At 57.6% G+C, this 14,952-nt stretch overlaps 2 protein-coding genes across 2 annotated transcripts; one reads left to right on the forward strand and one right to left on the reverse strand.

Annotated features, from left to right (window-relative positions):
- The first annotated feature begins 2,494 nt into the window (after positions 1–2,494).
- Positions 2,495–8,761, forward strand: TMEM54 (transmembrane protein 54). The gene is made up of 6 exons (XM_035019184.1): positions 2,495–2,633; positions 5,042–5,235; positions 7,428–7,487; positions 7,621–7,809; positions 7,946–8,080; positions 8,478–8,761. Exons 1-6 carry the CDS (start codon positions 2,618–2,620, stop codon positions 8,550–8,552), a joined length of 669 nt encoding a protein of 222 aa, XP_034875075.1. The 5' UTR covers positions 2,495–2,617; the 3' UTR covers positions 8,553–8,761.
- A 625-nt stretch (positions 8,762–9,386) lies between these two features.
- On the reverse strand, positions 9,387–14,468 carry HPCA (hippocalcin). Its single transcript, XM_035020195.1, has 3 exons — positions 14,091–14,468; positions 9,786–9,891; positions 9,387–9,673 (listed from the first exon to the last, which is right to left on the reverse strand). Exons 1-3 carry the CDS (start codon positions 14,466–14,468, stop codon positions 9,576–9,578), a joined length of 582 nt encoding a protein of 193 aa, XP_034876086.1. The 3' UTR covers positions 9,387–9,575.
- Between the last annotated feature and the right edge of the window lie 484 nt (positions 14,469–14,952).

Consider the following 14,952-nt stretch of genomic DNA (forward strand, 5'->3'; position numbering starts at 1 on the left):
GGGGAGAAACAGATGGGCAATTCACCTCCTCAGAGGTGAGAGCACGCCCATCCCTGGAGGCTGGGGCTCCCCTCCCCACTGCCCCACTCCCACGGTCCCTTCCCCCACTCAGGAGTTTTCTTCACAGGTACAAAGGCTCAGCCCTACCACTGATACATGCTGTGTGATCTTTTTTTTTTTTTTTTAAGATTTTATTTACTTATTTGTCAGAGAGAGAGAGCACAAGCAGGGGGAGGGGGCAGAGAGAGAGGGAAAAGCAGACTCCCCGCTGAGCAAGGAGCCTGATGTGGGCACTGGATCCCAGGACCCTGGGATCTTGGCCTGAGCCGAAGGCAGACGCTTAACCGACTGAGCCACCCAGGCGTCCCTGCTGTGTGATCTTTGAAAATCCTTTTATCTGTCAGGGCCTCAATTTTCTCATCTTTAAAACGGGGTAATAACCTTGAACTTAGTATTGTTCCAAGGATGGAGAGAGAGAACCCTCATCTATGAATCTGAAAGTAGAGACACGTAAGAGATCTGGGTCCCCAGCCTAATTCCCAGAAGGCCCAGATGGACTGAGTGTCAAGGGAACTGCCCGACACAGTGGACAGGCCACACGCGCTCACACACGGGACATTTGGCATCGGCTTTGCAGGGACCACATGGGCTCTCCAGGGCAGCCCGTGGGAGGCAGCCTCTGTCAGCAGAAAGTTTTTAGTGGAGTGGGGCAGGGGGTAGTGATGAGGGGGCCGTTTCTTTCTCTCTCTGTAACAGAAGCAAGACATGAATCAATGTGCATTGTATGACTCCTACAATATAGCCCCATGTAAAACAAAAAGCAAAATCCTCCCCTCCCTCTCCTTGGGGCCACGCCTCTCTCGGTTGTCACTTTGGTTTATTGCTTGCTATTCGGAACAGCTCGTCCATAACCATCATTAAATGCATACCCGTTTTTGCACTTTTTGGTGTGTCTGATAAAGACCTAGAAATTGAATTGCTGGGTCACAAATACAAGTGTTTGACCACTACAAGGAGGGTAAGTACTGCCCAACTGCCCTGCTGAAAGGCTGTCTCTAAGGACATAAAAATTCAAATGCCAGCCTGGGAGGGGATCAGCCCAAGGGCTTCCTGACCTGCCCGCATCTTGCCTTCCACCCTGAGAGTCTTCCTCCCCACTCTGCCCCTGCTGGGCACGGTCCCCCCTCAGACAGCAGATAACGGTGAAGCATGTCTGCTGAGGGGTTGGCAGACCAGCCTGCCGGACTCTGGCCATCTGCCAACACCCCAGGGGGCTCCCCAGCCCCAGTGTCAGATGGCTCCGCTCCCTCCTTTGGCTCTGTGTGCTGACCGGGATGTCTGACACACAGGGTATATGGTTGGCCCCACTACGGGTGTGCAGGAAGGGCACATCCAGTGGACATCGGTGCTCCATGCAGCAAGCCCCCCTGCCCTTAAGGCCACTGCCCAGTGGGCTGGGGGTGCAGACCATGAACTCGTGCTACCCAGATACCACGGAGGTGCCTCCCAGAGTCCTGCTCCGAGGGCCAAGAAAGCCCAGGGAGGCAGCCACAGCACTGCCACACTGGGGAAGACGGGCACCGAGACCTGAATGGGAATCTGGGTGCCCCCTTACTCCAGCATTTCCGGCTGGGTGCTCTTGGGTGAGTCCCCTTCTAGGTGCTGAGGAGGAAACGGGAGGGCAGGGGTTCATCCTGACACATTAAAGCGGCTCAGTAACCAGGAGCCAGGATAAGCAAAGCTCCCAGTATGGGTTCCTGCGAGGTTTACACTTGGTCTTTGAAGGTAGAGAACTTCCCAAGTGTTTTCCTATCTCATTTTTTCTCTCTCCTTTTGTCTCACCGCGGCCTTAAAGGACAGCAATTGTTATCCCCGATTTTTCAATGAAAGAACAGAGACCCCCCCCTCGGCCCGCCCCCAAGACAGAGAAATAGAGCGCCTTGCTCAGCGTGGCGGACCGAAGCCTCCCAGGACGGGTAACACTAAGGTCCAGAGAGGGGAAGTGATTTGCCTGAGGTCACACAGTAAGTCAGGGACAGACTCTGGTTCCCCAAGCAGTGCTCTTGTACCACCACGGCTGCCCCTCCCCATCTTCTAGAAAGAAGTAGATTCTCAACCTGCACCCCGGGGGCTGCCCGGTGCAGGCGCCCCCCGGGTCACGGTAGCCACAGCCCAGGCGCGCACGGCCGCCCTCCGGAGGACCGTGGCTCCTCGGAGCCTCAGTGTTCATCTGGGCAATGGAACCCCCGCGGAGGGGTGGGCTAAGGGGGGCGGCGGGAGACGCCGAGGCAGGCGGCCCGGCGGGTGGGGCCAGCGCCGTGACTCGGCCGGGCGGGCCGGGAAGGGCCGCCCAGCCGGTCCGACCGGCCCGGGATGCAAACGAGCCGCCAGCCCTCCCGGGGCTGGGCCGCCCGGGGGGTGACGGGAAGGGAGGCCGGGCCGGGCGCCGGCGAGCCCGCGGCGCGGGGCTGGTCGGAGGCGTGGCGCGGGCAGCGCGGGCAGGCGCGGGCGGCGGGCCGGCGCGGAGGCTGCGGCCCGGGATGCGAGCGGGACCCCGCCGGCCGCGGCACCCGGAGCCCCGCTGAGGCGGCCGCGGAGAGCCGGCGCGGGAGCCGAGATGTGTCTGCGCCCGGGTGAGCCGCGGCGGGGCGGCCCGCGAGGCCCCCCGCCGCCCCGGATCCTCCCGCGGGGGCGGAGCGCTTGGCCGGAGCCCGGAACTCCGGGGTCCGCGCCGCTTTCTCGGCGGGTCACTTGCCGCTCTCGGCCTGTTTCCCCAGCAGGGAGGTGGAGGGAGGGGGGCTGCTAGTATCTTCTCGAGGTGGGGTAGCGCCTCCGCCCCTCGCCCCTCGCCCCCACTTTCCTTTCTTGCGGAGGAGGGACGCCCAGGCGGGAGGAGGAGAGTTGCTGGAGAGAGCAGCAAGGGAGAGCAGAGGGAGAGAGATCCGGGGCCCAGAGAGTTCTGAGGCTCCCTGCTCTTTCACCTCCTCAGCCTTGCCAAAGGCTCCCACTTCCAACCCTCCGCTCCTCCAACCAGGAGGGGATGGGAGGGCCTTTAGCAAACAGGATCCAGACAGAGTGGGACCGATGTGTCCTCTCCCCTGACTCCCTCGGCACAGTGATACTGCTCTTGGGCAGCAGACGGACCTGGGGACTCCCCACTCTCTAGCCAAGAGACCTTACGAACCTCAGTTTTCTCATCTGTAAAATGGGGATGGTAGCACCACCTCCTAGGACTACTGTGAGAAGGAAGTGAGCTCCTAAGAGTGAAGTGCTTACCACTGTGCCAACCACATTGATGAGTGCTCTAAGAATGGTCACTTAGAGATGCCAGGACTGCCCTGAGACTCAGTCCAGGGCTCTGGGCAAAGCCCCATACTGGCACGGGATCTCTGGTTTGACCGAGTCTTGGTCCTACGATGTTGTTGTTGTTCATGAGCCCAACCCTGAGCCAGGTGGTGTCTGGGCTGCCGGGTAGGTGGGTGGATGGTGTGAGGTGGGTCAGGTCCCTGGGACGAAGCTTCCTGTTTGGCTGGCAGTTAATCTTCACAATGTCATTCCAGTCCCACAGTGCCTGTCAAGCCCATCATCGGCCCTCTGCTCCTAGACCTGGTCTAGCTCCAGAGGGCCCTGCAGGCTCCAGGGGTCTCAGACAGCTAGACCAGCCCCTCCCCGTTTTACATATGGCAAGGTCGCACAGGAGGGCTGTGACCATGGCCCTATCCTCCCTGCTCCCTAGGGACTGCCTCTTGGCACAGGGCCCCCAAGTTATGATCCCTTCTTCCCCCCTTCCTTCCTTCTTTCCTTCCTTTCTCTCTCTCTCTCTCTCTTTTTTTTTCATCTCTTTTAGCTACAGGGCTCCCATAATATGAAATATGACCCAACCCTCTTTGACACAGATGGGGAGACTGAGGTCTGAGAAGGGACTCACAGATTCCATGGGGAAGAGCTAAACAAAGAAGAGGGGTTGCTTAATTCAGGGGTTGCCAGTCTCCCAGTCTCTCAGAACTGGCTGGAATAAGGAAGCTGACAGGGCCAGGGGGCTAGCATGGTGTGTGTCCTCGGGGGCAGAGCCAGAACCCATAGGGGACATTCCAGAGGGCAGATATGGAACAGCCTGAGCTGCTCAAGGAAGAGGGTTCCCTATTCCTGGGGTGCGCACATAGGGACTGGGTAGCTACTTGGCCACTCAGAAGGAATTTGCATACGTGTCTCTGGTATTCTTTTGACCCCAGCCTCCCCCACTTGGCCTGTCCCTGTCCAGTGCCCCTGCACCTAGAGCTTGCTTTTCCCAGCACCTGCACGGTATGCCCCACCCACCTTCCCTCCTTTCCCCACTTCCTTCCCACCTTCCCTCCTTCTCCCACTATCTCCTCATGGGACCCTCCTTCTCCACTGGGAGGCAGGGGTTATTCTTCCCACTTTAAAGATGAGGAAATGGGTACTCAGAGGCTTGAGTTTCTTGCCCCAAGTCAGTTCAGCAATTGTGAGTTGATTATCTACTGTGTGCCCGGCTCTATACCCCAGAGTGAATCCTGAGCAGGACCTGGTCCCTGGTCCATGAACTAGGGGCTCCTTGGGGCCTGGACAGTGACTGTCCAACTCACCGTGGTGCTTTAGGGCCTGGCACAGAGCAGGTACTCGGGGAACATCTGTGTAACGAATTCCTGAATGAATAAATCAGTGAATGGGGAGCTTAGCGGAAAGACCATGGATCCAGAGCTAGAGACCCAGGTTCAAGTTGTGGCCCTGCCCCTTGGGGACTTGAGCACTCACGTGGACTGTGACCCTTCATTAAGTACCACCCGTGTGCTCTTCTAGCCTTAGAGTTCCAGAGACTCTCATGAAGCCATTGTGAACCCCTTTTCCAAATGAGGAAACTGAGGCTCAAGACAAGTTGCCCGAGTCATCCAGAAACAGACTTAGAGCCTAGTGTCCATTACTCCTGCTGGGGCCTCAGTCTTCTCCTCTGCCAGAGGCTGCGCCGCACCCCCCCCCCCCCCGCCCCCATGGCCCTGACATGGCTGTCCCATGTGGTCCACAGGTGGCCTGAGTATGGAGGACTTCCGGAGGGTGCTGATGAAGACAGGGCTGGTGCTGGTGGTGCTGGGCCACATGAGCTTCATCGCAGCCACTCTCCTCCACGGCACCGTGCTGCGCTACGTGGCTGGCCCGCACGACGCTGTGGCCCTGCAATACTGCGTGGTCAACATCCTGTCTGTCACGTCTGCCATTGTGGTATGGCCAGGCGGGGAGGGGGACCGGTGAGGGGAGTGGCGGGGGCTTGAAAGGCCTTTGATGAGTCCCCGCCCCAAGTCTGGGGTGGGCAAGTAGAGCCCCTCACGCCCTCTGCTCTGCCCCTTACCCACTGGACAAGGCTCTCAGCCTCTCTCTGTGCCTCAGCTGCCTTTTCTATAACATGGGGAAGATAACAGTGTCCACCTCAGAGGGTCCCCGTGAGTATTAAGATCATCCCCGTAGGGGCACCTGGGTGGCTTAGTCGTTAAGCGTCTGCCTTCAGCTCAGGTCATGATCCCAGGGTCCTGGGATCGAGCCCCACGTCGGGCTCCCTGCTCCGCGGGAAGCCTGCTTCTCCCTCTCCCACTCCCCCTGCTTCTGTTCCCTCTCTCGCTGTGTCTCTCTCTGTCAAATAAATAAATAAAATCTTTGAAAAAAAAAATCATCCCCATAAAGTGCTTGTCCCAGTATCTGATGCCTGGGCAATGCTCGCTACTGCGAGCTTGGATTATGATGACAAGAGGGAACTAGTCAAGGCAGTGCTGGACAGAAGGAAGGAGCATCAGCTCAGGTGGGGAGGGTCCAGGAGGGTTCACAGACGTGGAGGCCCCTGAGCTGGGTATTGATGGCTGAGTAGGAGTTCAAAGATAGGCTGTAATTACCATAACCCAGATAGGAGGCATGCTGGAGCCGGCAAGTAGGAGAGGAAGCTGGGATGACATTCCAAATACAGAGAATGGCAGAGGCAAAGGTGTGGAGGTGGGAATGGTTAAGATCTATTCTGGAGACACTGAAAAAACCAACTTGGCAGGAACTCAGCATTAGGCCTGGTCTATGGTAGGTGCTCAATTAATGGCGGCCATGGTTTGGCCTGGATGCCAGTACCTGTCTGAGGAATGCAGGAATGAAGGGGCCTGGTATTCTCAAGGTCAGAAAGGTCTTTCCCACCTGTTAGCGGTGCTGGCGGCAGCCTTGGGGCAACATCCGTGCATCAAAGTCTGGAGTTCCATCTCTGCCACCTCCTGGCTGAGGGACTTGTTTCTGTCTCTACAAAGGGAAGCTCCAACAGCCTGCTGGCCCCAAGGCTTGGGTGAGTGAAGATCGCGGGGCCCCAGCAAGCAGGAGAGCCGCAGTCAATGGGACGGGGCTGGGCCGCAGAGATGTGTGTGGCGTCCCCTAGCGTTGTTGTTACTGTGGTTCGTCCCTCTCACCAGCCTTGTCAGGAAGTCAGGGAAAGCAGAGAGGTGAGCTCAGCTGAGCTCGTGAGCTTGGGGTTAGAAGATCACCAGGGATGGGCCACGGGCCACACCCCTTCAGCTTTGCCCTCATTCCCTCAGCTAATCCTCCCTGCTTCCGGCAACATGGGGCCACGACTATCCCCATTTTCCAGACGGGGAGGCCACACTGAGGATTCACCGCTGCCCTGCTGATACAAAGAAACCGAGCTGGATTTGAAACTATTTGTGTCTGACGCCAAAGCTCGTGTCCTTTCTGTGAGCTCATCCTGCCGCATGGGGCTTGGCCCCAACAGGTTAAGGCACTTACTTGTGTCCGCTTGGTGAATTAAAGACATTGCCGTCCCATCAGACAGCCTGCCTCCCATGGGCCCAGCGCATAGAATTCTACTCCATAACGTTTTATCTCTCTCTCTCTCTTTTTTTTCTTCTTTAAGTAGGCTCCACGCCTGACATGGAGCCCAACTCGGGGCTTGAACTCAGGACCTTGAGATCAAGACCTGAGCTGAGACCAAGAGTTGGATGCTTAACCGACTGAGCCACCCAGGCGCCCCTACTCCACAAAGTTTTCTGACTTTTTAAAAGAACAATTTTGTTTTTAGTTCCTTGCCAGTTGAGTTACTTAGTGTCTTCCAAAATCTTTTCCACTCCAGGGAGATGTGTCATATATATTCTGTGACATGCCCCTGCAGCCCTGGGCTACACGGGTGCCTGTTTGAGATACACAACTAGAGGCAGTAGGGAGGCACGGAAGGTTGTAGGCAGGGAGTTACCGGGTACTAGAAACGTCTCTTCAGGGCTGGACCGTGAGGAGGCAGTGCCTCTGTGCAGATGGAGATGGTGAGGCCAAAGCAGAGCCGGGGTGAGGGGCTGGGGGCTGGGAGGGCCAGAGTTGGCGCCAGTGGAGTCTTTGTCCGAGAGTGGCCCTGACCCCCTGCCTACTCTCCTTCCCCGCAGGTCATCGTCTCAGGCATTGCAGCCATCGTGCTGTCCCGCTACCTGCCCAGTGTCCCCCTGGTATGTGGCTCCTCCTGGGAGGGGCTGTAGGGGCAGCGGCCACCCCCAAGGGCCTGGCCTGCCTGGAAGGAGCAAGGCTGACCCCATGGGGGCCAAGCCTGACATCCATTGACCAGTGGCCTCCCCCATCCAGCGCTGGACAGTGTTTAGCTCGAGCATGGCCTGTGCCCTTCTGTCTCTGACCTGTACTCTGGGCCTCTTGGCCTCGATCGCCGTGACCTTTGCCACCCAGGGCCGGGCACTGCTGGCCACCTGCACTTTTGGAAGCTCCGAAGTGCTGGTACTGGTGCCCGACTGTCCCTTCGACCCCACACGCATTTACGTGAGTGCTTAGGCCCGGGATGGCAGGGGTGGGGGGCAGGGGGCAGGGTGGGGGGGTGACACCCAGGTGCTCATCAGAGGTGGGAGGGGTTCTTGGAGACCCCCTCCTGTCCATCCTGCCCCTTGTGCCCCTGCAGAGCTCCAGCCTGTGCCTCTGGGGCATCTCGCTAGTGTTCTGTGTGACCGAGAGTGTGTTTGCTGTGCGCTGCGCCCAGCTCACCCACCAGCTGCTGGAACTGAGGCCCTGGTGGGGGAAAAGCAGCCACCACGTGGTAAGGCCTGCCACCCGCTCCATCAGTCCTGACTCCCCATATTTCCGGGAGCCCTTGCTGGGGAGCCCAGGCTGGTCTGCCCCCACCCCTCTGTATGGGGCCCTTGCCTTGAGAAATGGGGCAAAAGTTTTTTCCCCAGGACAAAAGGGAGCAGCTTGGAGGCTTAGAGAGGTCAGATCTCCCAGCTAAGACACACAGCTGAAACCTGGCTCCCCCAAGGGCCAGGATGAGTCTTGGGGGGGGGTAATCTGGGCTCAAACTGGGGGCACTCCAAGGGTATGGCCTGGCTCTTGTATGGGAGGGAGTAGTGATGCCCCTTTGCTCCCGACATCCTCCCAGCCCCCAGATGTCCTGGAGGAGCAGACCCAGACCCTGGCACCCTCTCATGTCTCCACAGATGCAGGAGAGCCCAGAGCCTGTGGAGGGCCATGACCTGCTGAGCTGCACCATCTCTGAGCCGCTGACCCTCTGAGAGCTGATGCCCCATCCAGGCCCCATGACCACTAGGGCCCCACAACCCAGTCTGCGCTGTGACCAGGCCAGGGTTCCTGGAGCAGACCCCAGCTCACTGGTCACTCGGGGACCCCAGTAGGGCTTTCCACCCCCTCCCTCAGCTACCCAGCCCACTGCACTGAAATGAGACTTTATTTCGAAGTTATTAAAAAGAACAGAGATGCTCCACGTGGATGCATGCAGCAGGGGAGGGGACTTGGCGGGGGGGCGGGGGGGGGTCCTGTGCTGTTTTCCCACACAGGATGCTGTGGGTGGGGCTCTGGGTGTGTCTGCCCATCCGTGGGCCTGGTGTGTGTGTCTGAGAGAGGAAAAGTACACCGAGGGATCAGTGGGTCTGTGTTCATCCAAGTGCTGAAAGGCAGGTGGGGGGGTTCATGGGACCCACAGCTGGGAGGCTGGAACCCAGAGGTTTTCCTTTTGCATCCTGGCCTCCGGGCCAACAAGAGCGGTGGAACAGGAAGGGTTGAGCCCTCCTGCAGGAAAGGATGGCTCAAGGAAGCTTTTTCCTCAAACCCCCACACCCCTAGAATCCTTCTCTCCTTTCCAAATGAAGACAGCCTCCTCACCTGGGCATGATTCCCCCTCCACCCTGACTGAGAGCTACAAGGGCGGGGGTGGGGGTTGGGGAGCTTGCCCGGTGGTTGGGGGGAGGAGCCCGAGGCTGCGTGTGGGTCTGGGGGCGGGTGGGGGCGGGGGAGAATGGTTAAAGTTCCCTCTGGGTGAGGGAGGGCAGATCCAGCCAGAGCCTGCGTCTCAATCCTTGCCTAAGGGAGATACCGCCTCTCGGATTGACGGTGCGGACCGCTTGCTTGCTTGGGCCTTGGGGGTACTGCGGGTTGCCTTCTCCATAGACCCCGGAGTGCAGGCCCTGGGGGGAGGTGCCCAGGCTGACCCCCAGGCTGGATAGACACAAGGGAGAGGAAGCTGAGTGCCGGGAGAGGGCCAGTGAAGGCAGGGAGGAGGGGAACCTGGGTCCTCTCGCTCAGAACTGGGAGGCGCTGCTGGGGTCGCACTGCAGCAGGCGCACGATGGACGGGTCGCTTTTGGCCCCGCGGATGAACTCCTCCAGGGACAGCTTGCCTGCGGGGCGAAGGGAGCAGTGATGGAGAAGGCGGCCGCGCCCCGAGGGGAGGCAGAACAGCGGGAGAGGAAGGGGGAGTGGCGCCCGCCCCGCCCCGCCCCTGCCCCTCACCGTCGTTGTTTGTGTCCATTTGGCGGAAGATTTTCTCGGTCCTCTTTTCTGGGGTCGACTCGTCCTCCGGCATCTTCATCACGGACGAAACCATCTTGTAAATGGCCTGAGGGGCGGGAGGGGAAGGCAGGGAGTGAGAGGAGCCTGCCCGAGCCCCCCGTCCCCATCATCCAAAACCGCCCCCAGGCACGCAGAAGATCGCAGCTCCTCCTGGGTGAGGTGGAGGGGGGATTCCGGAAGGAGGGTCTGGGAGGGCTTCCCAAAAGAGGGGGCTATTGGAGCGGGCCCCGACCAAGTTCCCTTGGAGCGCAGGGTGGGAAAGGCATTGCTGGCAGAACAATCTGCATGTAAAAGGACCGGCATTGAAGCTCTGAGTGGGCACCGAGAATTTGGGGGTGTCTGAGTGCAGGGGGCCAGGAGAGATGTTGGAGGATATCAGGGCCCAGATAGCGAAGGGGCTAGAACACTGGGCGCCGCGGGCTCCAGGCTAAGTCCCGGCTTAGCGCTGCTTTTCTGAAACTTCGGGGCCCTGGGCGGCCCGCGCTCGGGGGCCTGCAGGGGGCGCTGGGCGGAGGAGGTGACATTGGGCTGCGCTGCCTCTGTGGCCGGCAGGGGGCGCAGGGCCGCACTAAGGGCTGGAGGGCCCGGAGCAGCTGGGCCCAGAGTGGGCGGAGACGTTATGCAAATAAACTCAAATGAGCATCTGCCAGGGGCGGGGACAGCATGCGCTCAGTTGTGCCCAGAACTGCAGCTGCCACGTGCAGGATCTCTGGAGGCAACGCGAAGGAGGGTATTTGTGCTAAATGTACACAGAACACGTAGGGCTTGGCCTATGGGCTAGGCTGGGTCCCATCGCCCCAGAACTCAAGGACTAGACCGATCGCCCCAATCTTCCAGCGTTTTGCTACTGACACCTCCGCCAAGAAGCCTCCCTTCTCCCATCCCCCAAATTTCCCTTGCCTTAGATCCGGCTCCAGCCTCCGTACTGGTCTCTTCAGGCCTCTTTCCCTCAGGTTTGTCCCCCACCCTGCTTTTGAAAGCTTTCCAAACACATCTCCACCGCCACGTCCTCAGCCCAGTGGGCCGCCCCCTCGTTCCTGTCACACACACAGGCTTCCCTCCAGGCCTACCGTGCACCCAGCTCCTTCTGGATGCTGCCCCACGCTCCTTCTGCTGCCTCCCACTCTTCCTTGGGACGCAACTTACATGGCACTTTCTTCCAGGGGCCTTCTCTGATCCCTGCTGGGTCAAGGCCCATATCTGGCCCAGAGTCTCCTGGGCTTTTCCTTTGGGGACACCTCTCTGGAAGTAATTTTGCCCTCGTAGGATTGCTCCTAGTCCCCAGCCTACAGATGAAGATCACGGACATCTAGCTAGTTCCCATATCCTCAGAACTTAGCACAGTGCCTGGCATCTGGCAGGGACTCCACCGTTTAAAAGCCTCTCACTGCTCTATCAAGTCCAAACCATTCGGCTCTATCAAGTCCAAACCATTCGGCCCTAGGAACTCAAGGTACTCGGTGCTCCGGTCCTTGCTGACCTCTCCATCATCAGGCCTCCCCTGGTAGGTGACCCTGCCATCACCAAACACCTCCACGCCTTTCAGGTTTCCCAGAATGGATAGCTTCCACCTGGGACAGTAATACCGGTTACCACTTATCAGACACCTGCTATGTGCCAGGTACTTGACACGCATTATTTCTCAACCTCACAACAGCCCTGAAAAGCAGGTATCAAGATCCCCATTTTCCAGGTAAGAAATGCAGGCTTGGGAAGGCAGTTGACGCCAGAGACTGAATTAGAATCTGCTCCTTTGTAGCTGCTGGATAGACGCTCGTGGGTGCTAATGACCAGCAGGGACTTTGAAGGAGAGGCATCCTGGCTCCACTAATCACTTTATCGGACAAGTCCTTAACCTCTGTGAGCCTCGGTTTACTCACGTCTCCCTCATGGGGCCTGCCTAGAGGATTGAATGAGACAGTGTGTACAGTTGGAATAGTAGCTGGCTAGAGTAGGTGGTCAGGAAATAGCAGCTTATATTATGGTCATTACTCATCCACCACATCCTGAGGTCTTCCCTGCCTTTCAGTCCCCTAGACTCCCAGATGCCAACAAGTGTGGGCTGCACGCTTGTTCTCTCCCACCAGAGTGGGAGCCCCAAGAGGCCGAGATGCAGTGTTTTCCCTTGCAATGTGCCCACCACCGGACCACGGGGTTGGGTCCTGAGAAGGATGGGCGAGTGACTTAGAGAGTCACTGCTCCACTCATGACAGCCCACTCCTGGGCCTCCTCATTAATTGTCTGGAATTGCTGTGCACTCAGTTTTTCACTGGAGCTGGCGTGTAACTAATCAGTCACTGGCGTTGGCAGAGCTCTGACTGCGCTGGCCATCTCGGGGCCCGCGGCTGCCATAAAGGGAATCGGAGTCTAGGTAGCAGAGGCCGGGCAGGAAGGGGTCCTGAGGATGCCCAACCAATGAGGCTGGCTTGACTGACGTCTTGGGCTTGTTGCCTCCAATAGGGCCGAGATTTACCAGTATATCCCAGTGCAACCACACTAAGTGGTAAAGCGTCAACATCCCTGATATTGGTTGGTATCCAGCTGCTGCCCAATCCCTGAGTGATCTTCCATCACCCCACCTGCCCCAACCCTTCCACCAGGACCCCCAGAACTTCCCACTAGCCATCCACTAGAGAGTTAATGCCTGGCCCATGGGAGTCACACAGACATTAAGACTTTACCCCTAACAATAGGAACAGGGAGGGCACCACATCCTACTCCAGCTCAAGAAAGCGGACCCCAATGCTTAGCAAGAGAGAAACCAAAGCAAGAATCCAGGAGGGACTGGATGAGATGGAAGGGGAAGCAGCCGAGCTGAGGGACCAGAGGGACAGGATTCAGAGAGGCAAAAGGAAAGGGAGCAAGCTTGTGCAAAGCTGTGTGGTGGGATTACTCGGGGCATATCCCAAGGATGTTGAAAAGGCCATTCTGGCTAGGGTAGAGAATGTGCAGAGGAGACAACGGTAACTGACAACTTCTAACATTTACCAAGGAACAGTTATATGCTGGACCGTCTGCTGGAGCCCCCATCCCACTCTATACCTACAATAGCCTGGTGAAGTGGGGGGCTAACACCCCCACTATCTGGGTGAAGAAACACAGGCTCAGGCAAAATGTGAACTAGGAACTGGATAGGTAAAATAGAACCAGAGCCCTGATGGACTTCAACGACAGGCTGAAGAGATGGGCACTCTGGAAGATTTCTGAGGTAGAGCTAACCTGTGTTACACTTAAACTTGTGCTAAGAAAGGGCATTCACATCAGATCCTTAAATCTCCCTGTGAGGTCAGTATCATCATCCCCATTTTACAAATGAGAAATCTAAGAGTTGAAGCCAACTCCAGAACTGGAAGCCAGACCCCTTTCTAGGGGCAGCTCTGAGTAGGGGCCAGCTTGAACTTAACTCCACTTACATGCTCTGTGACCTTGAGCAAATTACTTCACCTCTCTGAGCCTCATGGAGTTATGGTAAGGATGCACTGGCTTGTGGTTATAAACATGTCAGTTAGTGCTAGGCTCTTAATGGGCCCTCAGTCAGTTGAAAGGTGGCTGGGTGTCCCGATGGAAAGTGGACGGTGGAGCCAGGTGGTCCACTCATGGGCTCTGTGGCCTTGGGCGAATGTCTTTACCTCTCTGACCATCCGTTTTCTCCTGAGTAAATGAGGATCAATGAAACATCACTGGCCTGTACTCTGAAGAAATGTCAAGTTTTGAAAGACAAAGGCTGAGGAGCTGTTACAGATTAAAGGCAGCTAAAGAGACATGACAACGAAATGCAATGTGGGATCCTGGACCTGGGTAAAAGGGGCTAGAAAGGACATTTCGAGACAGTTGGCAAAATTGGAATATGGTCTGTAAGTTAGATAATAGCATTGTTTCTACATTAAATGTCCTGACTCTAATGATCATATTATGGGTTATGTAAGAGTATGTCCCTGTTCTTAGGAAATATATCCTGATCTAGTCGGGGTTAGAGGGTCATGTTCAGAACGACAAAGCAGTACATGCACGCAATGATAAAGCAAATATGGCAAAAGTTAATTGGTGAATCTGGGTAAAGGGTATATGGGAGTTTTCTGAACTTTTCTTAAAACTGGAAATTATTTCCTAACGGTTGTTCAAATGGGTCACAAGAGTAGCACCTGCCCCTACCTACCCACAAGGGCAGTTGAGAGGACAAAAAGGGATGGCCGGTGCCCCCTGCCAGGCCCTGCGCCTGGCGTTCTGAGGGGCCCAGGGGCCCACCTGCACGATCTCGAGCATCTCCTCGCGGCTGATGTAGCCGTTGCCGTCCAGGTCGTACATGCTGAAGGCCCACATGAGCTTCTGCTCCAGGCGGCCGCGCGAGGTCACGCTCAGCGCGATGATGAACTCCCGGAAGTCAATGGTGCCGTCGCTGTTGGTGTCGAACGTGCGGAAGACGTGCTCGGCGAATTTGGAGGCGTCGCCATACGGGAAGAAGTTGGCGTAGATCTTCTTGAACTCGTCCACGTTGAGGATGCCCGTGGGACAGTCCTTGAGGAAGCCCTTGTACCACTCCTGCAGCTCCAGCTCCGAGAACTCCGTGTTCTCCCGCAGGTCCTGCAGCATCTCCGGCCGCAGCTTGCTGTTCTGCTTGCCCATGGCCGCCAAGCCAACTCCCACCTGGGTCCCCCAGGGCATCAAGGGGAGAAAGGAATGGTCAGGCCCTCTTGGCACCTTGACACCACTCCAGAAAGGCCCCCAGACCCAGCACCCCGGCCTCTCATCTGACCCCGGGGAAAGAGAGGAGCTGGCCCAAAGTCCGCATCCTGCCTCTGTGACCTGTTCCACACCATCTCCCCAGACCTTACACGTTCCCAGGGAACAGACCGGGAGACAGAGGAAGGGAAGGGGGCTCCCATTTACTGACGGCCTGCTCAGCACCAGACACCGGGCCGTCACAGGTGTATACCATATCACCCTCACCAAGTGAAGTCTGGGGATTAGCCCCACTTTACAGATGAGAAGGTAGGCTCAAGGAAGCGAGGTGACCTGGTTCAGGTCATGCAGCCATGGAGTGACAGGACTGACTCCCAGAGTTGCCCAGGGAGGTGCAAAAGGCCTTCTGGTCCTCCCCCCTCCCTCC

Source organism: Mirounga leonina, unplaced genomic scaffold, assembly GCF_011800145.1.
Source record: "Mirounga leonina isolate KUSES-001 unplaced genomic scaffold, KU_Mleo_1.0 Mir_173, whole genome shotgun sequence".
In the NCBI taxonomy this organism is placed as follows: Eukaryota; Metazoa; Chordata; class Mammalia; order Carnivora; family Phocidae; genus Mirounga; species Mirounga leonina.

What these genes read in the sequence shown, in the direction of transcription:
- TMEM54 (XM_035019184.1), top strand. An exon ending in ACCTGCCCAGTGTCCCCCTG is followed by an intron (nt 7,488 to 7,620) that starts GTATGTGGCTCC and finishes TCCCCCATCCAG; the next exon opens with CGCTGGACAGTGTTTAGCTC. An exon ending in TCGACCCCACACGCATTTAC is followed by an intron (nt 7,810 to 7,945) that starts GTGAGTGCTTAG and finishes GTGCCCCTGCAG; the next exon opens with AGCTCCAGCCTGTGCCTCTG.
- HPCA (XM_035020195.1), bottom strand. Translation starts at nt 14,468, where the DNA reads ATGGGCAAGCAGAACAGCAAGCTGCGGCCGGAGATGCTGCAGGACCTG. An exon ending in AGATGCTCGAGATCGTGCAG is followed by an intron (nt 9,892 to 14,090) that starts GTGGGCCCCTGG and finishes CCCGCCCCTCAG; the next exon opens with GCCATTTACAAGATGGTTTC. An exon ending in AATGGACACAAACAACGACG is followed by an intron (nt 9,674 to 9,785) that starts GTGAGGGGCAGG and finishes TTCGCCCCGCAG; the next exon opens with GCAAGCTGTCCCTGGAGGAG.